The sequence below is a fragment of the Ursus maritimus genome, unplaced genomic scaffold, assembly GCF_017311325.1.
Source record: "Ursus maritimus isolate PB19 unplaced genomic scaffold, ASM1731132v1 scaffold_17, whole genome shotgun sequence".
Lineage (NCBI taxonomy): Eukaryota > Metazoa > Chordata > Mammalia > Carnivora > Ursidae > Ursus > Ursus maritimus.
The window spans coordinates 41452323-41476446 of record NW_024424119.1 but is presented as its reverse complement, the minus strand read 5'-3'; the positions used below and the strand labels follow the sequence as shown (position 1 = coordinate 41476446).

Sequence of the window (24124 nt, the reverse complement as noted above, 5' to 3'; positions counted from 1 at the left end):
TATCCAGACACAGTGAAATCTGCTTTCATACCCCACTCAGTAATGTAAATGTTGTTGTTTTGGGAAAATACCCAATCCTGGCAGAGATGAGGTGATGGGTGGTCCCACCTCTACATAGGCAGGCCCTCAAACGTGTTCATAGCCTCTGTCCTAGAGATGTCCCTCCTGGGATCCCATTCAAGACCCACAATACAACAACAACAACAAAAGAGCTATGTTTTATTTCTAAATTGATAAGAAACAATCCAAATGCACTTTAAGTGGGAGTTGTTAAAATGAACTGTCGTACTTCCGTTTGAGAGAAGGTCTACACAGCACTGAACAACTTTATTCCTGGAATGTTACTATTCAGTGAGATGCGCAGAAATCGAAATGGGATATACAAGGTGATCCCTCGTTTGAAAACAAGAAAGAAAAGCATAGAATAATTAAATTGGAGAGAAATACTGTGAAAGGTCAATACCAGTTTCTAGATGGTTCAGACCAGAGGTCAGAAAACTACTGCCCGCGGGTGAAATCCAGCCAGTCCTGCTTTTGTACGTTCTTCACACTAAGAACAGTTTCCTGTCTGCAAATGGTTGTATAAACACCCATATGATACCATCAATCTTGCCCCTCGGTTCACAAATTCTGAAATACTGACCATCCGACCCTTTGGCAGAAGAAGTCTGCCAATCCCCAGTTTAGGGACTGTGGGTAATTGTTTTCCTCCCGCCCCCCCCTTTTTTTTTTGATTCCTAAAGTCAAAATATGTTCCTTTCATAACCGGGGGGGGGGGAGGGAGTTGTTTTAAAGTTGTGAATTATATTTTAGAAAGGTTTCCATTCAAAATGGTTGCATTTTTTTAGCTTGTCCCTTAGAAGGCTGTGGGCCAGTCATTGAAAAGTCTTTCATCAATAGTTCATCTGTCAAAAGAACCAGACAGGGGAGGCCCTGCCACCATCTACACCATTCCAGGAAGGTGGAATTGTGGCCTAGATTCGCACTCTTGCAGCAAGCATGTGAATGTTGCATAAGTCAAAACACGCTTGGATGTCCAGAAGTCATTACTGAAAAAAAATAACCTTTTTTTTCCCAATTTGGGAAGCAACAGGGAAAACGTCTGCCTCCCCCTCCAGCTGCCCTTGCTAATTATTCATTGCATATCCTGGGAAAATTGCCACACGGCACAGTCTGGAAAGGGGGTTACTCAGCAAACAAAGATATATGGAGATAGGTGGGAGGAGCAGCCAGGGTACAGAGAAGCACGAAGACCCTGAAAACATTAATGCCAGCAGTATCCTCAGCAATCACAAAGCTCAGCCCCTTGGTCCCATTTTACAGATGGGGAGAATGAGGCCTAAAGATAGAAATGATTTAGAGCCATTTCTGTCTTAGTGAGATCAAGAGTTGTAAAAGAAATCAACTCTAATAACCTCTCCAGTAATTGAATTACCTCTAAAATATCCCACATGACTAGTCATTGCCTACATTGACAGAGTCTTAAAACTGAGCTGAAACATGCTTCTCAGTGCTTTCCACTCATCAGCCTGTTTCAACTCTCTGGATGCCACACATTCCAAAATCCAAAAAGTCTTAAAAATCTGAAAGCTGTTATAACACACTTGGCAGCAAAAGCTAAGTTGAAAGGGCGCGGGCATGCGTATAAGTGTGTGTGTGTGTGTGTGTGTGTGTGTGTGTGTGTATGTGTGTGTGTGTGGTCCTTACCTACTCCACTTAGCATGAGTGTGTTGGGCTGCAGAAATATTTCTGTGTTTGATTACAGGACACCGTTTCAAACCCCACTAAGAGTATTATGTAATATAAGGCTTATGGAGGGGATTAGCAAGGTGAACCATATGAAATTATTATTATTATAGATCAAAAGGGTCAGATAATGGTGATAACATATAGCTCAGCTTCATGCTTTTCCAAAACCTGACACCAAAGATTTTGGATTAAGAAATTAAGGACCTGTAATAGAGAGGAATGCCCACCTGAGAGCCCTATGCGCTAGGTGCTGTGCCACGCGAGATTCTCAGATTAATTTTGCACCCAAGCCTCTGTCTAGGCCCCAGATTCATCATCCACTCCCTCCTTGTCATGACACCTGTGCTTGGTGGTCCTAAAGTCACCATCTTGATCTGAGCCCAGAAGCTTCCTTCGCTGTGTTCACTAATGGCATCTCCATCTTTCCGACGCTCCAATCAAGAACCTGGAACCCAGAATTTTCTCTTCTCTTTCCCTCTCACCTTACATCCAGCTGGATAAGAAATTATGTCTGCTTGGGGCACTTGGGTGGCTCAGTCAATTAAGCGTCTGCCTTCGGCTCAGGTCATGATCCTGGGTCCTGGAATCGGGCCCCGCCTTGGGCTCCCTGCTCAGCAGGAGGGCCTGCTTCTCCCTCTGTCTGCTGCTCCCCCTGCTTGTGCTGTCTCTCTGTCAAATAAATAAACAAAATCTTAAAAAAAAAAAAAAAGAAATTATGTCTGTTCTATTTCAAAATATATCTGGAACCCACCATTTCTCGTCACCCTCACCATCACCGCCTTGTCCAGTCCACCATCTTGCCTCACCTGGATGATTGCAGTTGTTTCCAAACCGGTCTCCCTGATTCCACCCTTCCTTCGGGCTACTCTCAACATAGCAGCCTGGATGAGCCTTATGAAGCGAAATCAGAACCTGCCACTCCTCTGCCCTACATGTGCCAGAGCCTCCCCACCACACCGAATGAGAAGCCAAGTCCTACCCATGCCCAGAAGCCCTGCAGGCCAGCCTCCTCCGATACTGCTCTGCCCTCATTGCTCCCGGCCTCCTCCCTCCTCATTGCTCCAGCCTTCCCGGCCATCCCGATGCTCCTGGAACACAGCCGCTTCAAAGCCAGGAGCAATCTGCTCCCCAGACACCCAAGGCTTCCCTCACCTGGGGTCTCCATTCAAGCATCTCCTCTTAGCAAAGGTGGGCTTTTCTGACCACCCTATGTTAAAATGTAACTAAAGTAATGCTTATCTCCCTGCACACTTAACTTACTGTATTTACTGGCCCTCTCAATCCACTAGAATATAATCATAACAATATGGATTGCTGTCTGCTCTTGTCACTGCCGGAAAGTACCTAGAAACCAGTACCTAGAACGGTACCCTGCACAGAGTTGGCACTCAAGCACAATAACTCATCCTTTATCTGTAAGCTATTTACCTTCTGCTTTGGAATCCACAGAGAAGCAAGAAGGAAGTGAGAAGTAACTTTTAGCTGCCAAAATAGATGTCCGTATCACCAAAGAGTTTACAGATGGCAAAAAAGTGCACGAAAAAAAGTTCGACATTGTTAGCCATTAGGGAAATGCAAAGTAAAACCGCAGTGAGATGTCACCATACACCAACCAGAAGGGCGAAAACGAGAAAGAGTGATAACGCCAAATGCTGGAGGGAAGATGCAGAGAGGATGTTGGCTTTTTCACACATTGCTAGTGGGAAGTAAAATGATACCACCACTCTAGAAAAGAGAGCATGGCAGTTCCCTACAAAACTAAGCAGGTGCCTACCATTATGACCGAGCAATTTCGCTCTGGGCATTTACACTAGAAATGAAATGAAGACGCATTCACACAAAAACCTGTGCACTAATATTCATAGCAGCTTTATTCATAGTAAGTCAATCTTGGAAACAACCCCAGAGTCCTTTAATGGGTGACCAGTTACACAAACTGTACTATATTCATACCACGGAATACCACTCAGCAATCAAAAGAAATGAGCTATTGATCATGCAATAATTTGGACGGACCTCAAGCAAATTATGCTGAGTGGGGAAGAAAAGTCAATTTCAAAAGGATACAGACTACATGATTCTATTTATATAACATGTGTGAAATAACATGATTATTGAAGTGGAAGGCAGACTGGTGGATGCCAAAGGTTAAAGGAGGAGGGACAGGAGGGCGGGAGCAGTGGTTATGAACTATAGCAGGACGGACCCCTGAGATGAAGCTTTCTGTGTCTTGACTGTGGTGACTGTCACACACATCTACACATGTGACACATGGCGCAGAACTAAATACATAGACACAGATGAGTGCATATAAAACTGGTAGAATCAGGGTATCAATGTCAATGTCAGTTTCCTGGTTGTGATGTTATGCTCTTGTTATGCAAAGCGTTGCCTTTGGGGAAAACTGAGTAAAGGTATACAGGATCTTTCTGTTCTGTTTCTTACAACTACACGTGAATCTACCACTATTTCAAATAGATGCTCATAGGGCCACGCCCTAAAGCTCTTACTCTCTTCTCATAGGACATTCCCCGGGCACAGACTCGGGATCCATTGACCCTTACTCGAAACAGAAGTATAACAAGCTTAGTTACCAGGTTTTGTAAAATGAGGAGGGTCTGCTGGAGTTCTCAAGATCACACAATTGAGGGACTAAATCCCAGATCTCCAGATCCCTAGTCTGGTGTCTTTCATGTTCCCCATTGTTTGAGGCCTTCTTTTATTGTGGCTGATGATACATACTTCTTCATGTGAACCCATACAGCTAACACTTCTAAGACCCTGGTTTGATTAAGCATACCAACGTTCTAAAAAAGAAATACAAGAATAAGAACACATTTGTCAATTCCTTCAAGATAATCAGATATTAAGTGTGATTGTGTGTTTAAAAGTTACAATGGCAAAGATTTAGGTTAGTCTTAAAGAAAAGTTTCTCACTATGTTTGTTAAACCAAGAATGGGTAACCAAGGGACATAAAAAATCATCCTTTGCTGGATTCTTTGGAAATATGTTAGATGCTTATTTCAACAGATGTCTGTTAAGACCATCATTACATTGGGAGCTACACCATAGGGAAGGGATGGGACTTAGCACCTGCCCTCCTACATCTGATGATTTAATGGGGGTGATAGAAAAGTAGTCAGTCACAGTCTAGTATGAAATATTTGGTGATAGGGGAAGAATAGGAAGCTATAAAAACAAAGATGATGAGCATCTCACCCAATCTTGGAGGCAGGTGACAAAGGGAAGGTTTTAATACAAAGTTTTAAAATAGAAGAGCATGGCGATATGACGGGGAAAGACTGGAAGGTGTCACAGTGGAGGAAACAGCATGTACAACAGTGTAGCTAATCCATAATGCTTTTGGGAGAACTGCAGCTTGGGAAAGTCATAAGAGATGCGGCTGGACACTGGGGAGGGGTGACGTGGGCAAGGGACCAGGTCATGAAACACCTTTCCAAGTAGACCACAAGGCTCAGGCTGTGAAGTAAGCAGAAGCAGCAACTGAATGGAGGTGCGAGTGGGACTGGTTTCCACCACATGCCACAGGACATCCCTAAGCTTTCCTACTTCTGTTACCCATCTTTTTGCAGGGTCCTCTACTCTTCTCCGATGTCACCCTCCATAAACTTCAAGGCCTAGTTCCAACACCACCTCTTTCTCCAGGAAGCTTTCCCAACCCTTAACTGGAAAGGATGGCCTCTTCCTGGGCACACTGGGTGTGGGTATCCGTGTACGTGCACAATACAGCAGGACGTGCGGTGTAGTGCAATGGTTATGACACTCCGGAGCCGGCCGACCTGAGTCGCCATCCTATGGTCCTTATCTGTCAAGTGGGAATAATAACATTACTACGTCAAAAGATTATCTCAGGATTGAAAAACTTCACTGATACATTTAACTCCCTTAGAATCGTGACTGGCACCGAGGAAATGCTTAATAAGTGTGACCCCCATACACACCCAACCGTGGGCAAGGCTTATCGCTTGTGCTGCACCAACTTGGAACTTATCAGAGAGGAAAAGTCAACGTCCTTTCCTCATGGACAGTCACCTCTATGACCTCATGCTCTTTGCTTAGACAACTGGTCAACTCAGGCTAGGTATGCACTCTCCTTTCACAGGTGGGTGTATAGTAGAAGCAAGAACCCCACATAGTGATTGAGAGGAACTAGCCCATCCTCCTGGCTCCTCTGTCTTAATCCCTGGATGACCAAAGAAAAGTGCCTTCCCTTTCCAGAACTTCGGTATTCCCAGCTGCGCAAGGAGAATGAGGTCCTATGAAGCTCGAAAAGACAGAGGGCCTGGCAGCATTTTGCGAAGTGGTGATGCAAACATGATTTCTATTTCCCAGTCTGCAAGCCACACCACACACCTCCCCATCCTTCACTTTCACTTCCAGAAGCAGCACACTCCCCAGACTGGCTTGGCTGGCAGCTCTCCAGGGCAGGGACAGCTATATTTTAATTCGCCCTGCCCACTGACTTGATGGATTCTTTTTCTCCTCCTCCAGGGACTTTCCTAACTTCCTTCTGTAAACGAAGGAAGGAGCACATGAGGCACTGTATATAAATACGCTTGGGAAAGCTTTCTTCTTCTTCTTCTTCTTTTTTTTTTTTTTTTAAACCAAACTTGGTTTCTGTTGTAGGCGGTGCATTCCCTAGCAGGGCGGGGCCCAGTGTGTTGGGGGGGGGAGGGGAGCGGCCAGGGGGAGGAGTAGGCCCTGATTAACGCACCCACTGTGAGAGCTTTCTTCTATTTAATGGAGGGTCTCTCTGCCCAGGGAGAGTCAGAGCCAGCTCCCGGACCAGCAGGAGGATGGCCGAGAATCTGGGGCTGGGCTTCGGGGAAACAGCCAGTGTGGAAATGCTGCCCGAGGAAGGCCGATGCACGCCCAAGGCCAGAGCCAGGCTGGCAGCCAGGAGCGGCGCACGCTGGGCTCTCACCTGCTGCCTGGTATCGCTCCCCATCCTGGCAGGACTCACCACCTACCTGCTCGTGGGCCAGCTCCGGGCCCAAGGAGATGCCTGTGTGTTCCAGGTAAGCACTGACCCGGGTTCTGTGGACCCGCTGCAGGCACTTGGCAGGCCCTGCAGCTCTGGGCAGACCCCTTGACCCAGAGGGCTCCCTGCTTCCCCATGCAAAGGAAGGGGCACGTGAGGGCTGGAGAGGTCCCGTTTGGTGTTGGTCCTCAGTAATTCCAGGGGATGAAGTTTTTAGATAATTATAATCATCATGTACTGATAATCTGGGAACATTCTTTTTCTTTAAAAAAATAGTAAACCTCCTTAAATTGCATGACTAACACGTCCTTGAAGAAAGTTAGAAAACACAGACAAGGAAAAGAAGATAATCATCATTACCCACAACCACATAGAAGTGACCACCATTGACATCTTGGGGTATATAATTCTGTATTTTTTACTAAGATGAGATTAGTTTGAGTCTCCAAATATGTTATGGTTTTATTTATTGCTAGGAAATTCGAAGCAGTGTGATGACATAGATGGTTATATTATAGTCCTGTATATGTGTGTGCTGTAATTTATGTAATCAACCTCCTTTCTTGGGTTTAGAAATATTCTCTTTCAGTGTTCTTGCCTGGTTGTCTATCTCTCAGATCTTGCTGGGGGCTTGGGGTAGAGGAGTTTAGTCAAAAATGAATATCAGGCATTGGGAGAACAATGGTGTCAAGCGGGGGTATAGGTATCAAGGGGAAACTTATTCTGGACTAGGGACATCAAAAATCTTAAAGACTGAAGACAGTGTCATTCAAATAATACCATGTTTGTTTATATATATGTATATATACACACACACACGTATATATTTGCATAGTCTGTGATGACTGATTTCACTTGAGTCCAAAGTATTAAATTCCAGAGGTGAAAACAGGCTTTTCAACTGGTTTACCAGGAAACCTGTCTTCTAAGCAATGCTGGCTGACTTCAAAGAGGAAACCCGAGGAAGAGCAAGCAAGCCATGGCTAATGTGTAACTCTCCCCACCCCCTCAGGGTCAGCAAACAGACCTTGACTCAGGCGGCAGCATCCGCAGCCGCATGCCATCATTCAGAAAACATAGAAATACTCAGACGACCCAGAAATGCCATTCATGTTAGAGAAGAAACTCCAGGCTTGGCAAGTGAGGCTGTGACCTCTAGGCCCCCATGGGGCTGATTCCTACGAGGCCAAACCACAGTGTCTAGTCGGTGTTCTGGGACTCTGTGCCTGAAAGAGAGAGTTACTCTTGAATGAGGCACTGAGTGGCCTCCAGTAACCTCAAGTCTTCTGGGTGCTAGAGGGGAACAGGGCCTCTGCCGAAAATGAGGTCTTGAGATCCCCTATTTCGGCAGATGCCAAAAAAAAAACCCACCTTTCTTCCTCTAGAAGACCATCAGGCTTTGGAAGCACCTTGGGGTTAGCAACCGTGGGAGGCCAGGCACCGCCTGTTGGTGGTGGAACGCCACAGTCCAGAGGGGCCGGGGACTTGCCCTGCCAGGAGGAGAGCTGGAAACACGAGCTGTCACTAGACAGGAAGCCCCACGAGGGAAGGTATGGATGGCTGTCCTACCGTAGCTACTCAAGAAAGGAAAAGGCTGTGGAGCATCTGGAGACACTTCAAGCAATCTCCCTGGAGAGCGGAAGCGCAGAGAAGGTTAGCGTGGTGGTTTGTCCAGACTGCAGAACTTCTCGGTCATCCGAAGAAGAGAAAGGGAAACAGGGGGGAGGCGGGGCCACGTGTAGCAATCTGAGTCCTGAAAAGAAACACCCGGCCCTTCAAACAAGAGAGTTTAAAGAAGAACGTATAAAGAGCTTGACAAAGGTTCAAAGAAGAGTCTACGTGCTGAGAGGCAGACAGATGAAGGGAAACCGGAGAGCAGGAAGCATCCTGGGGTTAGCAATGGTGGGAAGCCAGTCATTGCCTCTTGGCCTGAAGGGCTAGATGGAGGGAACAGTTTTAGGGGAATCCAAGGAGAAGGAAAACGTAGGAGAGGGCTAGCCTGCCTACCAAACAGCAGGGAGGGCGCGGGAAGAAGGATGGGAGAACTGGCCACGCTCTTCTCCCTGTCTCTCATCCTACTGGCCAGACTGGAAGTCGGGCTCAAAAGCCAGGAAGCAAGTGTGCCCAGAAGTCAGCCTCAAGGGACACAGGGCAGGGCCAAGAAGGGCGAAGAGAGGGTCCAGTGGGCTAATGGAGAAGAACCAGCTCAGAAAAGTGGAAGCTAGGACTCAGGAGGGAAAGCTAAGTCACGGAGGAGAGCGTGAGTGGACATAACTGAAATATCGTGGCTCGCGGACATCTGAGTTTGAATCCCAGCTCCACCATCCCTGGCTGGGTAAGAATAGGCATGTGGTTTCATTTCTTTGAACCTGTTTCCTTTTCTACCAAAAGAGGATGCTAATTTCAACACTCCGGCGGCGCTAATAAGGCAGGTGCAGGAGCAGGTAGTCTGATGGGAACGTGGGGAGAGTTATCACACGCCTGGTTCCTGGGACGGGATCATCATGGTTACGCCAGGCAACCCCCGAAAAGCAACCACGATTGGGGTAGGAATGTTCCAGGTTTTTATCAGCAGCAACAAAACAGTTACCAGAACTTAAAAATACGTATCTATTTTATTTTTTTCTTGTATTATTTGATATGTTAGTCACCATACAGTACAGCATTAGTGTTTGATGTCATGTTCCCTGAGTCATCGTTGGCATAGAATCACCCAGTGCTCCGTGTAGCTATTTGAAACTGGACCCTTCCTTCAGGGGTTGTGTAAGGAAATACTCAATGCGATAAAGTCCTTCCCCAGGTAAGCTTGCAGAGCGGCAATCAAAATCAGATTTGAAAAGGTTTGGAATAACTACCTTTAGGGGAAGTGTCCCTAAATACGGCATCAAAGAAATACAGCCTGGGACTCCATGCAGTGAGAGCCTTCAGCTGCCACCATTTCTAAAAAATGAAGCATCTCTATATGTAAGGAGGGAGAATTTATCTAAGCTGTATCATTAAGTGGGGGAGGAAAAGGTATAACAGTATATAGAATCGGGGACATTCATTTTCTAAAAAAAAAAAAATACACATATAAATATGTGTGTGTATATATATATATATTTTTTTCACATTGATGAATGTGTTTATAAATGCATAGACTATCTCAGGAAAAGGATAAGAGATTGGTTGTCCTGCCAACACCTAGCTTGGGGAACTGGGTGACAGGTAAAAGAGAGAGACATTTTTAAACTTATCCTCTTTTGTACAAAACGTGTATGTTACATCTACAAAAAAAGAGAGAGAGAGAGATAGAAAATGTTTAAGGATCGTTAGACTCCTGGAGAATGTCAGGTAGATTCACGTGTTGGAAAAATCAGTTTGAAATCTGGCCTGGCCACTTCTTAGCCATGTTATGTAACCTCCCTGCGCCTCAGCTTCCTGATGTATGAAATGGAATACTTAGAAATTAAGTATTTAGAGTGTCTGGCAGGAGGCAGGAGATGAGTAAATGGTAACAATTATCATTGCAATGACTGAGGAGCTTCCCTGCCCATAGACGTTACATCACACCCGACAACTTCTCCACCTGCCCTGGAATCTGCCATCACCAGGCCAGAGAGCAGGTTTGGGCGCTGGAGGGCTTTCTTGGTCTCTGATATTTGCGAGCTATTCCATGCCTCCTTCTCCACCCTGGTCTGAATGGTCAACCCACACTCCGATCCATTCTTTACCCAGCTGTGCTGGACCACGGCCTGGGCCTTCTTTGGGCCCTTAGTGGCTTCCCTTGCCCTCAGGCTGGGTGCATGGGCCCCACGCTGGCTCACAGGTGCCCGGAGAGCAGGCTCCGTCTTCCCCAGGCAGTGCTCTGGCACACACAGGGTCTGGAGTCCAGGCATGACACAATGCACCATGCCGACTCGGACCCCAGCCTGGGGCAGAGCAGGCCCCCAGTACCGTGCAATACGATGGCAGGGGTGCCATAGGAGACACTGCTTCCTCGGACTGCACCACCGCCCCAGCTCTGTCCTTCCCTTCCAGTGCAACTTCTGGAATCCCCACACGCTCTCCCCAGCTTCTCCTTGTTTCCCTGCAATCTCACTTCCACCCCTTCCTGAAAATCCCTGCAAGGCTCCTAGCCCTTGATCGCTGCTCGCCTCTCTCCTGCACACCTGCCCCTGAGACCCCCGCCCCCACCCCAGTCTCCATCCTGACCAACAGGACCCCATAGGGATGCCAGCGGAGGCTTCAGAGTTGTGCAGGCTTGAGGCAATGCCATGGCTCCACCTCCCCACAGTTGTGACCTTATAATAACTTATTAGATACCAGACGCCGTTCTAAGTGTCTTCATGCCTAGGGTTTTGAGAGGAGTAGATGAGATCATCCGTATGAAGCCCTTAGCCTAGAGTCTGGCATATATGCATGTGAGATACGTGTGCTGTTATTACTAAATACATCATCCGGGTTAGTCCTTGAAACCACACAACGAGGAAAGTGCTAATATTATCTCCATTTGAGAGATGAAGAGCTGAGGCTTAGAAAACCTAAGCCACGTGCCCAAAGTCACACTGAGTGTGACACTGGGATTCAAATGTTCCTCCTAAGCCCACCACGCTGGTCTGCCCATGGCATTAACCCAGCAAATCATTCACTGCTTCAGGTGGTCAGAAGCATTTAATAAGGATTCCCTGTCACATAGTTAAGTGCTCAATAAATGCAAACCTCCTTCCTCCCCTGGGGGCACCTCGCTGTCCCTGGCACACAGAAGTCACTCACTAAGTGTTAGCTGGGTGGAGAGAGAGAGGAAGGGATAGACAAGGTATCTGACCTCCTTAAGCCATCCACTCCTATCTGTCAAATGGGGAGGTGAACACACATTCTTCGTAGCCCAGTGCTGAGAATTCTGCAAGAGGATGTTGGCAAGCTATTGCCATGAAGTAGATGTTCAACACACATGGTTTCCCTGCTTGCTCCATCGTGGGTGTGAGCCTTTTCGTCTCACTCAGGCTGTTTCCTCTTTGGAAACGGGGACAGTTCTGACAATCCCCTTCCAGTGTTGTCTAGAGAAAACAAATAGACGGTGGAGATAGAAGTGCTTTGGACATTGCAAAACACAGAGCACTCAGTGGCTTTGCCCCTGCTCTAGCCTCCGAGAGTCCTGGCCAACTCACTCCGAAGCTCAGGCTGGGGGTGAAGGGCAGGAAGACCGGAACTGGTGAAGGTGCGTGGAGGTGGGGTGAGCCCTCTGTAGGCATGAGTCCCAAACAGCTGCAAGCTGGTGACTCTGGGATCCATTCGTCCACCTGTTGAAATAAACACACACGGGGCGTCTGGGTGGCTCTGTCAGTTAAGCATCCAACTCTCGATTTCGGTGCAGCTCATGATCTCAGGGTCGTGAGATCAAACCCCGCCTTGGGCTCCAAGCTGGACGTGGAGCCTGTTTAAGATTCTCTCTCTCCCTCTCCCTCTGCTCCTCTCTTCCTCTCTCCCTCTCTAAAAATATATATATAAATAAACACACACATTACTCCATGCCCAGCACTGGGAGGTCCCGGGTCCTCACCTGCCAGACCACACGCTGTCCGGCTATAAGAGGTCATCTCCCAGCCTGGTCTCCTTAATGAGGCCCAGCCGTCGACAGCAGTAACAAGGGTGGGTTTTGAAACGGATGGAGGGTACATTCCATTCCCTCAAGCCCTTTGCACGGGAAGGGGCAGCAGTCCAGAAGCCCGCCGTAGGTGGAGGAAGCCTCTTCTTTGGGGGAAGGAGGAGGCCATCCAGAGCTCCTAATCCAAACCAGCCGCTGGTCATAAAGAAACCCAAGGAAGGCTTCTGGGTCTCACCGAAGCGGTGAAACCAAAGGGGACTTATGCAGAACTGACAACATGCACCACAAACATTGAGCCCAAAGAAAGAAGGAAGGCGAATTGGATATGCATGTATGTGTGTGGTCTTCCTTAGGCATCACGATGCTTCTGGAAGGAAAGCATTATTGCCTGCCATCACTGATGAGGAGACAGTCTCACTGAGGTTAGGCAACATACCAAAGTCAGATCACTAAGAAACCCGAGGGCTGGGATTCCCACATTTGCTCGGCTGCCAATACCACATGCTCGGCTCTGCACCGCTCTGAACGTTGGGTGTGAAGCCCTGTCCAGTGAGTGTACCGGAAGGGTAATGAGTTGAAATGGCCTTGGAATAAAACAGTTCCAGGTTGGATTTATCCTTGTGCAAGTACAAACAGAGAGAAGCGAAAGCCAAAACCAAGAAGGCAATGGCCTGTGTATTTCTCCTAGAAGTGCTGGGAGGATGTTTTGGGTCATAAAACATTTATGTTTTTGCAATTGCGGCATTTATGACGGCAAGAAATGGCTCTCTCTTCCTGTTTATGTATATACTAGACAGTGGGTATGGGACATGGGAGAAAGGCTAAATGGGTCATTAGTTAAAATACACTCGAGGAATTTTTTTTCTGGGGAAATGCCAATAAGAAGATCTCAAAGATCATCTCGCTTCGGGTTCCATGGCCCATGGTGTGTACTCAGCTATTGTTTATGGGGTTCCTGATACAGGCCTAGGTCTGCACTTGGTCTGAAGGTTCAGATCCCAGACCCCATGTACTCTTTGACCTTTGGCTGACAAAGCCTCTGAAAGGGTGATGCCCTCCTTTGAGAGTAACTGGAGTGGTAGACGAGGAACACACATAAACCCCAGTATAGGCCCTGGTACCCGGGGAGCACTCAACTAGATAGCAGTCTCCCTCCCTCCATCCTTCTTTCTTCCCTGGTTGAAGTGGTAGAGTGATCCCAAAAATGTGTCAGGGATTACCAATCAGCATACCAAAAAAAAAAAAAAAAGTGAGAAGAAGAAAAGAAAGAAACTCTAACAAGAGTGAAAAATCCCCTGACCTATAGAAACCAAGGGGTAAAAAGCACCAGCTTGCTTTGCTCGGGCTTACCAATGCTGGTAGCCACAGGCGCCCCACTATTCTACTAACAAGAATCCCCAGGGGCATACACATTTGCGTTTTCTGTCTCTGACTCCTGCCCAAAGCTCATAACCTTCAACAAACATTTCTGGACCCATGACTATGCACCAAGCAAAGCCTGATGAAAATTTGGAGTCGCCAGTAGCTAAAAGATTATGGCCATTTAACTCTTAAATTAATTTTTTTAAATGTAAACAAGAACTCAAAACTTGGCATGCATTCTAAAATATAAAAGATTTTTTTTTCTCAGTTTTTTGGGTTGCCAAACTCAGGCAAAAGTCACTGAGGCCAACCTGTCTCCATCTCTGGCTCTCTTTTCTACCAGTCTTTCCGACACGTGAGCATCCGTATGTTTTGCTGATTGGGTAAACCAGCAGAAGTGCCAGGCACTGTCTGAGGCACCAGAAATCTGGTGGCGAGCAAGAGACAGACCAGGTCATTGCCCATGGGCTGCTTGGATTGTACGAGAGAGCGAATAGCTCTGCTGCCAGTGGCCACCTGGAGAGCAGGCACTGAGCCAGCTCAAGCATGTTTTGTAAACCTTCCCCCCAAATAAGCTGCTAGTTCTTTGTCTCAAATCTCCTCTTCATTCATTCCTGCTTCCTGTCGCAAAAATCTTCCTCCCACGAAGAGGCATTATTAAGAGAGGCAGCAATGGAAGGCTTTACATGTTGTTCTTGGAAAGAGAGTCCCAGCTGATGTTCTTGGAGACTCTTGGACTGTTGAGGTCTTCGACACCTGCCGGCTGGCGTTATCACAAGCTCCGGACATAGAGCGGAGTCTAGGCCACTGAAATCCATAGACGTCCAACCACACGTGAAAATAACGGTATGGCCAAGTTATAGAAATCCAGCAGAGCGAAGAGGGAAATGTGTTCACGTCGCAGATGCGTGCTAATGACAATGAGACCCTGAGCCAAAGGGAATGCTCCAGTCTCTTAGCTGAGTGTTTGCTTAGACAAAAATAAGCCGCCGTTCAAGAAGGTGTCTCAGCAGAGGACTAAATGCAGCAGAAGGCCAGCCAGGACGCTACCATCTCATACGTAAGAGGATGCAACCGTGCTCTCCCCAGTTCTTCCCCTTCAGTTTTCTGCCTCACCAAAGACCAATTATCAGCTCTGATAACAGCAAGTAAGAAAATAGGCTACAGAATGAGCTCATTTCTAGGCTTCTTCTCTACCCCACCCCACCCCCAAAGCCTATTAAGGTTATTGATGCTGGACAAGTTGTTGCATCAGTGGGGTCGAGGTTTTCCAAAGCAACTGTACCCACGACCCTGTGTTAAATGAAAAGCAGAGATTCTCGTAGTTTCCCAGCTACTCCCGTGCTTTGTCGGGCCTCCCTACTCTTGCATAAGCTATTAGCCTTGTCTGGAAGGGTCATTACCTTTTATCACCTGGCTAATACCTGTAGGACCTGTAAGACTCACTTCAGAGGTAATTTCCCCTGATTCCCCCACTTCTGGGCCGGGTTCCTGTTTTCTGAGCTCTGTGTTTCCCCTACTGTCACAGTGCATGGGACTGCTGGTACTCATCGACCCACCTCACCAGCCGGGGAGCTTATCTGGAAGTGAGAAGGTGCAATGGCTTAGGGCCAGGGATTCTAGAGTGGATTAGCCTGGGTTAAAATTCTACTTCTCCACTTTCCAGCTGTGGGACATTGGGCAAGTTACTTAACCTGACTGCCCCCCCTTTTCTTTTCTTTTCTTTTCTTTTTTTTTTTAAGATTTTATTTATTTATTTGACAGAGAGAGAGACAGCCAGCGAGAGAGGGAACACAAGCAGGGGGAGTGGGAGAGGAAGAAGCAGGCTCCCAGTGGAGGAGCCTGATGCGGGGCTCGATCCCATAATGCCAGGATCATGCCCTGAGCCAAATGCAGACGCTTAATGACTGAGCCACCCAGGCGCCCCTGCGCCCCCTTTTCAATATAAGGGTAGGAATAGCATCTACCTTAAGAGTTGTTGCAAAGCCGAAGGCGATGATGCGTGTGAAGGGCGAAGATAAGTATTTGGGCCTGTGTCTGGAAGGCCCTGGGGAGCCATTGAAGGTTTATGGACAGGAGGGCACATATTGCATGGTGCACTGGGTGTTATATGCAAGTAATGAATCATGGAACATTACATCAAAAACTAGGGATGTACTGTATGGTGACTAACATAACATAATAAAAATTATTATTAAAAAAAAAAAAAGAAATGTGTCCCCATACAGAGATGCCTTAGAAAAAGCACTCTGAGAGCAGGTGGGGGAAATGATTTCAAGAAAAGGAGAACCAGATGCAAAAGGACCAGATAAGAGGCTAAGGGGAGAATCCAGGAGAACAGCATGCTGAGGCTGGGGGGCGGCGGGGAGGGGGAGGCACGAATGAGAAAATCTGCAAAATAGAAATGGCAGCTTGTGTTTGTGGGAGGAGAAAGCAGCAAGTTTCAAGCCTGGCAATTGAAGGCAAACAGTTGCCGTGCCAGTCACAGAATGAGGAAGTAGACAATGGAGAGAGGAGGGGGTCTGTCATTCAAAGACAAGATCTCTGCCCTCGGGGAGCCTTCCAGTGGAGGTTAGGTAGCGTGGCTTGGAACTAAAAAGAGCCTGGCAGTCTGGGCTTTAACGAGGTCACTGCTGTCACAGACCTGCTCACAGTCCTGCTGAGCAATGACACAGCTACACCCACATGAGCACACAGACACGTGTAGAGACATCCATGCACACAGCACCACACCAGAGACACATGCAGACACAAAACCACATCAGTTCCTACCTCCCCCACTGCCGGAGCTGTCTTCCGTCACACCCACACGGACACACAACTCCTCATTCACAAGTACGATCTCACACACACGCAGATTCCAAGATATAAAACTGGTGACATGAGGATCACTGTCCGTCAGGACTATGTAGTTACAAGGACCCGATCAGAAGACTCCGAGTCGAGTCAAAATCCTATCAGAGAAGGTTTTTTGGAAACCGTGAAATGTAAGGTGGTGATTTTATCCCTAAGCCAAGGACTTAGCTTCACTTAGCTTTGCTCCTGAGTTTGGTGTTCAGACATGGTGATTCCTTCATTTCTTATGCGTTCTTTGCCCTGACTCATACATCTGATTTGATCCTTATCTCAAACCTGGGAGCTATCTGAGGCTAAGCATGTTATTATTCTCATTTTTCAAATGAGGACAGCAGAGCTCAGAGAGGAAAGGGGTCTTGCTCAAGACCATATTGTTAATAAATGGTGACGGCAGGACTCAAATTTGGGTCTGTCTGCCTCCAAAGCACTTCCTCTTCCTCTCCCGTGTGGTATCAGAAATGGCTCACAAGCTGGGATGGCAAGGATGGGCCGGTCTCCATGTAGTGCACGGAGACAAGGGGCTGGTGGGAAGGAGAATGGAGCCCTTATTGCTTTGTCAGTATCAATTTTTAAAGCATGGTGGGAAAAAGAAAATAAAGCAAGTGCCATCATTTGTTCAAATAATAGAAGCTGTGACAGATGTCAGAGTGTCCTAGAACAGGACAGGGAAAGCTCTCAGGACAGAACTTCAAAGTTGAGCTTCCAAGGCAAGCATAGGAGAGAGAAGGAGGAAAGCGGAGCACTCGGGCACAGATTCCCCTCAAGCGAGCATTCTCATTGCCATGTCCCTCACCTCAGAGTGCCCAGGTGGGGTAGTAGCAGAATCCTAATCATGCCCTTGCTATGGGCAGCTGTGGAGTTGGGTGACAAAAGGACCACAGGTGGGCTGAATCATATCTTTCTTTTCCAATAGACTTCAAAAGGACGAGAGTTTGGATCTTCACATCAGCGATCGTGTAAGTGTGTTTGTATTTGTTGCCTTTTCTTGTGGGGAACAGAGCATTATCTACTAGTTTTGGTATGGGGAAGGTTCAGAGGGATGAAAATCCAAAGAAGAAGTAAGGTTGCTCCCCAGTCACTAAAAAGACAAAATGGCGCCGTGGCCAAGTGCATGGCCTATGGAGGTGATGATCTTTGGGCAAATAATGTCACCTGTCTCTGTCTGTTTTTACTTACCTGTACATTGGTTATAACGGTACCTACCTTCTTGGGTAGTGTGGAATCAAATCAGTGAATTCCTATAAAAGTATCCTAACAACACTAATCCTACCCACTCCCTACCCTATTTCATCCAGGGCATCCAGATGCTTCAGTGGATATTGCTAAAGGGACCTTGAATAAGGCCAAAGGCCAGTTTGCTCCCCCTGAAGCAGTAGCAGGGAGGGAAGGGCAATGTGAGTTCATTGAGCATAGACCTTCTGCCAGGAATCATGCTGAGCACTCTCCATTCATGCTAGGAATGGATGTGCCCATCTTCGAGATGAGAAAACAGAGTCTTGGGCAGGCTGGAAACTTACCCAAAGTTACGGGCCAAGATACATTTGTGTTCAAGACTCTTTCTCCTTCTCTGTCCCTGGAAAAAGGACAACAATCCACAGTGGACCAAGCTGAAGGAGAGGAAAGTTTCTCTCCAGTTGCAGGCACCACACAACTCCAAAAATACTGTCTTCCCTCCAGCCACCCTCTGACTCACACAGAGCATCTCTCTCTTTACCTTACAGATGCATCTTCTGGAGCCGGTGGGGATAAGCCAAGGGCACACCTGACAGGTATTTCTCCTTGGTGTGTTTTCCAGGAGATCATGTATGGGCCATGGGCCCAAGATTTCTTTCAGAGGATTTGCCAAAATTCATTCTAGTAGCTTAAACCGGAAACCACACACCTTGGTAATAGACTTCTCGTCTCAGTTGAGGGTTTCATATGTCTTCCTCCCTTAAGGGGTCCAAAGGCCCATGTCTCTTGGCATTTTCTTTCAGATTCTATCAGTCCTCTTCTTCTCTCTCCTGTCTCTTCTTTCACGCACGCCCTAAGTCATTCAGAAACAGCTTCCCTCAGATTCAGAGATTCATGTAATTCTGAGTCTGGTCAAAGATGAAAGATCCCCTGAGCTGTTAAATGTACCGAGTCCATCTGTACCCCGTTCAAGACGAAGTGACTGGACATTTGCATTCAGGTAGACATTCGCAAAGAATTTTTGTTGATGTGAAGAGGTGAAGAGTGGCCTCATAATATCACCAGCGGCCCAGTTTTCCAAGACTAGCATTGAAATTTCTGGCATCCGATGCCTGGACTTGCATATACGTCCAAGACTCCAGAGAAAAGAGCAAGACTGTGCACTAATATATGTGAAAAACCCATTGGAAAACCTAGGGAGTTAAAAGCAAGCGTACTCTCCTGACCTATAAGAAAATTTGCAGCCCATGGGGGGATATCCCTGGGGCCCAAGACATGTGACTTACATGTGACCAAGAGGAAAGTGTTTATGGTGAATCCTGAGTGAGGGTTAGGACCAGACAGACACCAAGTCACTAATCACGTACCACTTGCCTTCAAGAATGGGAGAGACTGAGCAAGCTGGGCGGGAAAATCCTAACAATGGAGTGTGGGGATATCAGCGCTCTTCCTCCTGAATGGCAGAGCTGGGGGGCGGGGCGGGGAGCTCCTCACGTGTACCAGGCACTGTGGTTGGCATTTTACAACCATGATCTCATGGAGTCTGCATATCATCCCAACAAGGGGGGGAAACTGAGGCTCTGACAAATCACTTTTCCCAAGTCACATACATGACTTGGAAGAGTTGAGATTCGAGTCTGACTCTTAGACCTGTTCTGTTTCCATGACAACCCACTTCCTACCTTAACTCCCACTTGCTGCCGTGTTGACATAGCGAATTGCATACCAGTTCAATGAAACTCGCTTGGTCTAGATGTTTTTGCATCATCCCAGAGGATTTTTTTAATCTACTGCGTCATCCACAAAGAAGGAGTGGAGATGATCAGGGATGATTAATAAAAATGCCTTCCACAGATTTTGCAAAGAAGCAGTAGAGCTCTCCAGGGCCCGCTGAGTGCAGGGGACAGAGAGACCACGTGCATTCTGAATGTGTGTCATTGTGCAAAATAAGCCAGAGTCCAGTCGGCATCGGCAAAGATGCTTAAGAAAAATCCAGGAACCAGGTTTCTAGGCAGCCACTGGGTGTGAAAGTTGCTAAATATTTCCTTAAAGATAACCTATCCCTAAATGGTGGCTGATGGCACATATCAGGGATCGCTATGGCTTTTCAAAGCAGTCGTAGGAAATTAAAATATGTTTTTCTTTTCCTAAAACGTGTTAGTTTTACTGCAGATTATCTTATTTGAAATCAATGGTTTGGTTCTATTCATATTTTCTGCTATACACATACTTCATAAAAGCACTCATTTATATGTCCGAGTATATAACGTATATTTGTAAACAACGCAAACATAAGAACATATAAAAATGTATATGATAAAATAGGCTTATTTTTTAATCTGTCAAAATGAGAGATGCTGGTTTATTTGGGAAAAGTAAATACGTATTGAGTACTCACCATAGGCAGCCTCATGATAACAATGTCCATGTCTCTTCTATTCACTTGATCTTCCAAATGAGACTAGGAAAGGGCTTTATCTCCAGCTCACAGACAGGAAATCAAGACTCAGAAAGAAGGGACCTACATCACTGATTAAAAACATCACACGTGAACGTTACATCAAAAACTAGGGAAGTACTCTATGGTGACTAACATAATGTAATAAAAATATTATTTAAAAAATAAAATAAATAAAATTAAAAACAAAAAACATCACACACCATAGAGCTGAAGTGGCCCAAAGCCCCGGTCCTTTACACTCCACAAGCCAATTACATCAGCTTGTATTTTGGTGTCAGAGAAGCATTTCCAGAATGTTCTGGATCTCTGGTTCCAATATCTGTCCTGCATGTTGATTTTTTATTAATCACTCCTGAATGTCAATAACTTTGGACAGTATCAGTGCAGGGGAGCTACAGGGAACAACTGACTGCCTAAAATGTTCTCTCTTTGTGGTAGGATGTGTCTGAAACAACAGGCTAATGAAAGTGAACGCGGTTTAGAGATTATTCCTAATAGCTGGGGGCTTTATACACACCACCCCTTTTAATCCTTTCCACGGGTATTTTTATATTTAAAAAAAAAAGGAAAGATATGTCAAATGAAAAACAAATCCTGATTTAGTAAGGAGAGAGTTTGTGCAAAAGGATTATTGCAAAGTGGCAGAAAGGAGGAGGAAGACCAGTGGCAACAGGAAGAATGTTCTGGCCAGAAGGTCTGCGAGGATCTCAAGGGTAAAGCTAAAAGGGGTCTTCCTTTACAGAAAGGAGTAAACAAAGCTAGAAAGAACCAGGTGGGAAGAAGTGGGATAAAGCTTGGCATGTTAGCGTCAGAGAAGGTTTTACCCGAAGGCCAGCCTGTTCTCAGGAGAGACTGTCTGCTGGCCCAGGCTGAGGGTAGGCCAAAGCTCGGGGGCCCGGAGGCAGAAGAGAAGCTTAACCGAAGTTGGGTTCACAAGCGTTATGCCCCCATGGGTCTTGGGGACAGTGCAGTCCAGCTAATCATTTATGAGGCAGAGAGTCGTGATTTGGAAGCTCTGCCGCCTGGTCTTGTCAGAGGGACCCCAGGAGGGACATCCACCACAGTCACCCAAGTCATTTGGAGAAGAGGTTCATCGCGGTGGCCCGTTTTCCGAGACACACAAGAGTGAGATTTCTTAACCTCCCCTGTTTTCCAGGATCACAGAGCTCAGGTAAAATTCTAAATTATCAGGAAAGAAACGGGCTCAGAGAGGCAAAGTCATTTGCCCCTAAGATGGTCCTCTCTGAACAAAAGCGTGTGTCCGCTTATGTCTCCTCCGCTCATTCCTCCTCAAGGACTTGTTAGCTGTTGGTTTTACTCAATCACTTTACTCTGAACATAATAGGAGACTCTTTTTGACAAAGTCCCCAGGTTCTGACATGAGCAAATTAAACCTCTCTCTTGTCTTTGCAGTTGTCAGGCAAAGTCCCACACAGCCCTTGAAACATCAGTTTCCGGCTCTGCATTGGGAACATGAACTTGGCTTGGCCTTTACCAAGAACCGGATGAACTATACAAATAAATTCCTGGTGATCCCAGAGTCGGGAGACTACTTTGTTTACTCCCAGGTCACGTTCCGAGGGACCACATCTGAGTGTGGTGAAATCCGCCAAGGGAACCGACCGAACAAGCCAGACTCCATCATCGTGGTCATCACCAAGGTAACAGACAGCTACCCCGAGCCGACCCAGCTCCTAATGGGGACCAAGTCCGTGTGTGAAATAGGCAGCAACTGGTTCCAACCCATCTACCTAGGGGCCATGTTCTCCCTGCAGGAAGGGGACAAGCTGATGGTGAACGTCAGTGACATCTCTTTGGTGGATTACACGAAAGAAGATAAAACCTTCTTTGGAGCCTTCTTGCTATAGGAGCAAGGCGGGCATCCTCGTGTGAAGTCCTCTGCCTCTCGGTTCCTAATTTTCTTCACTCATATGTAATGATAACAAGGGTTTGTTTTGTTTTGTTTTGTTTTGAGCATTCCACAGAAACAGTGGCTTAGCTATGAAATTTGAGGCCCAAAATTTCATACTGTATATGCCTTACTGGTGAGACGCTTAACCAGAAAAGGGCAGAACAGAGCAGACATAGGACCGTGGTTGTCTGGAAAAGGGGTGAGTTTCTAAACACTGAGACACTGATCACCAAACGAATGGAGGTCTACTTGGAACATTTCCACCCCTCCGAACCACACGTTGGTCACCAGTGGGCCCAATTATTGTGTGATTTGATCATGAGACATTTGCTTCAGTTCAGGAGCCCTTGGACAAAATCCAAAGCCCTAGAAAATGGTGTAAACCCTAGAGCAAAATCCTTCATCAGTTTCTCCAAACACATACTTTAATGCCTTGTCTTAAAAAGAGAAAAGAGAAGAGAAGAGAAGAGAAGAGAAGAGAAGAGAAGAGAAGAGAAGAGAAGAGGAGAAAGAAGAGAAAAGAGTGCTGGTATTTCCCATGAACATTTAAAAGAAGGAAGGAAGGAAGGAAGGAAGGAAGGAAGGAAGGAAGGAAGGAAGGAAGGAAGGAAGGGAGGAAGGAAGGAAGGGAGAAATTGGTTTTCATGCCATCTATGGCAAATGAGAAAAGCAACCCCTCCTTTTATTATGTACACAGGCATGAGAACAAGCAGTGTTTCACGTGCATATCAAAAATAAAATACCCAGCACAGTTTTCCTGATCACCTTTTACATTCTGGGCACTACCTTAACCCAGAAGATACTAGGAAGAATAAGACAAACCCCATTCAAAACTTAAATGAATTCCACTCTGTGGCTCCTCGTCAAATATCACTCAATGGACTCAAGTCCAACGTACTTGGACTAACTCCAAGTCCTAAAAAAATATCTCATCTGACACTAGTATGTAAGATTTCTGAAGCTCTCCTGACTGCACAAGATATCCAGCGGATTAGGTCACTCAAGAAACTCGAAGACAGATTTCTAGCCAACTAGACCAACTCTATAACAAACCAGATCGATGCCAAGAGACAGCAGACTTATTCTCCAGAAGAGGGGAAAACAGTCAATCACCAAATCTAGACAAGTTAACTTAGATCGGCTTCGAGGTGTAGCTCACAGTTTTATATGCAGAGTGTTATCTGGGTATTTTTCTCTTAAAATATTCAAGGGATTTCAGTATGGGATGAGCTAATCAGCCCGGCCCAGGCTTCTCCCCTGGAGGAGAGGCTGGACATTAAGAAGGTCCCTCCTGCACTTTAGTGACTTCATACTCTTTAATCTGCATGATTTTCCTGCGCTGATATGCCGAGGGTAGGAGGGGTATCTCTGCTCTTAGCCTCCGTTGACTGTCTATAAAGTAGGAATCCACCAACGTGTTTCCCAGGATCAAATGAGCTCATGGGGTGACACGTTCGCTCCGAGCATTCTGTGTAGTCAGAGAGCATGTCAGCATGACATGGGCAATGACCTCCAGCACGATGGCCCCTATGGTCAGTGCTGCCTGTTGCGGGAGACCTTCACGAATGGGTCTAAAAGCAAACTTGGCACCCAAATTACTCTAACCCTTGTTGCCAGGAGACTGCAGAGGCAGGAAGGTGTGTGATGGGGCTTCTGGGCAGGACGATTGGTCTAGTGGCACTCGATCCATATTTGTTGAGTTATATAAAATGAAAATTGATTTCTGGTTTCTCAGTGAGGAGATTAGGGCTCTAAAGCCTTCAGCTTCTCAGCAGTGAGCACAGGGCTCCTCGGGAGCAGAGGGAAGGGTGTGGTGACCTCCACCTGATTCAGAAGAGTCTTCATAAAGGAAGTGAAGCCTGAACGCGTCCTGAAAGAGGGTGGGCGGACAGCAGATGGCCTTGGGGAAAGGGCATCTGAGACGGAGGAATTACCCTTTACTTAAAGCAGAAAGGAAAGATTTCTCAGTAACTATAAAACCAGCTTGATAAGACAATGCTCCTTCAACCTACTCCTAGAAC

The 24124-nt window shown here is 46.6% G+C and overlaps 1 protein-coding gene across 2 annotated transcripts; it reads left to right on the top strand.

Moving 5' to 3' along the window:
* Positions 1-6195: 6195 nt before the first annotated feature.
* TNFSF15 (TNF superfamily member 15) lies at positions 6196-22617 on the top strand. 2 transcript variants are annotated; one of them, XM_008698847.2, is made up of 4 exons: positions 6196-6789; positions 17471-17513; positions 18279-18326; positions 21605-22617. In XM_008698847.2, the coding sequence occupies exons 1-4, from the start codon at positions 6568-6570 to the stop codon at positions 22057-22059; spliced, it is 768 nt and encodes a 255-aa protein (XP_008697069.1). In that variant the 5' UTR covers positions 6196-6567; the 3' UTR covers positions 22060-22617. The 2 variants fall into 2 exon arrangements, with proteins under 2 accessions (XP_008697069.1, XP_040487724.1); XM_040631790.1 differs by lacking the exons at positions 6196-6789; positions 17471-17513 and having other exon boundaries at positions 17523-18326.
* Positions 22618-24124: the final 1507 nt, after the last annotated feature.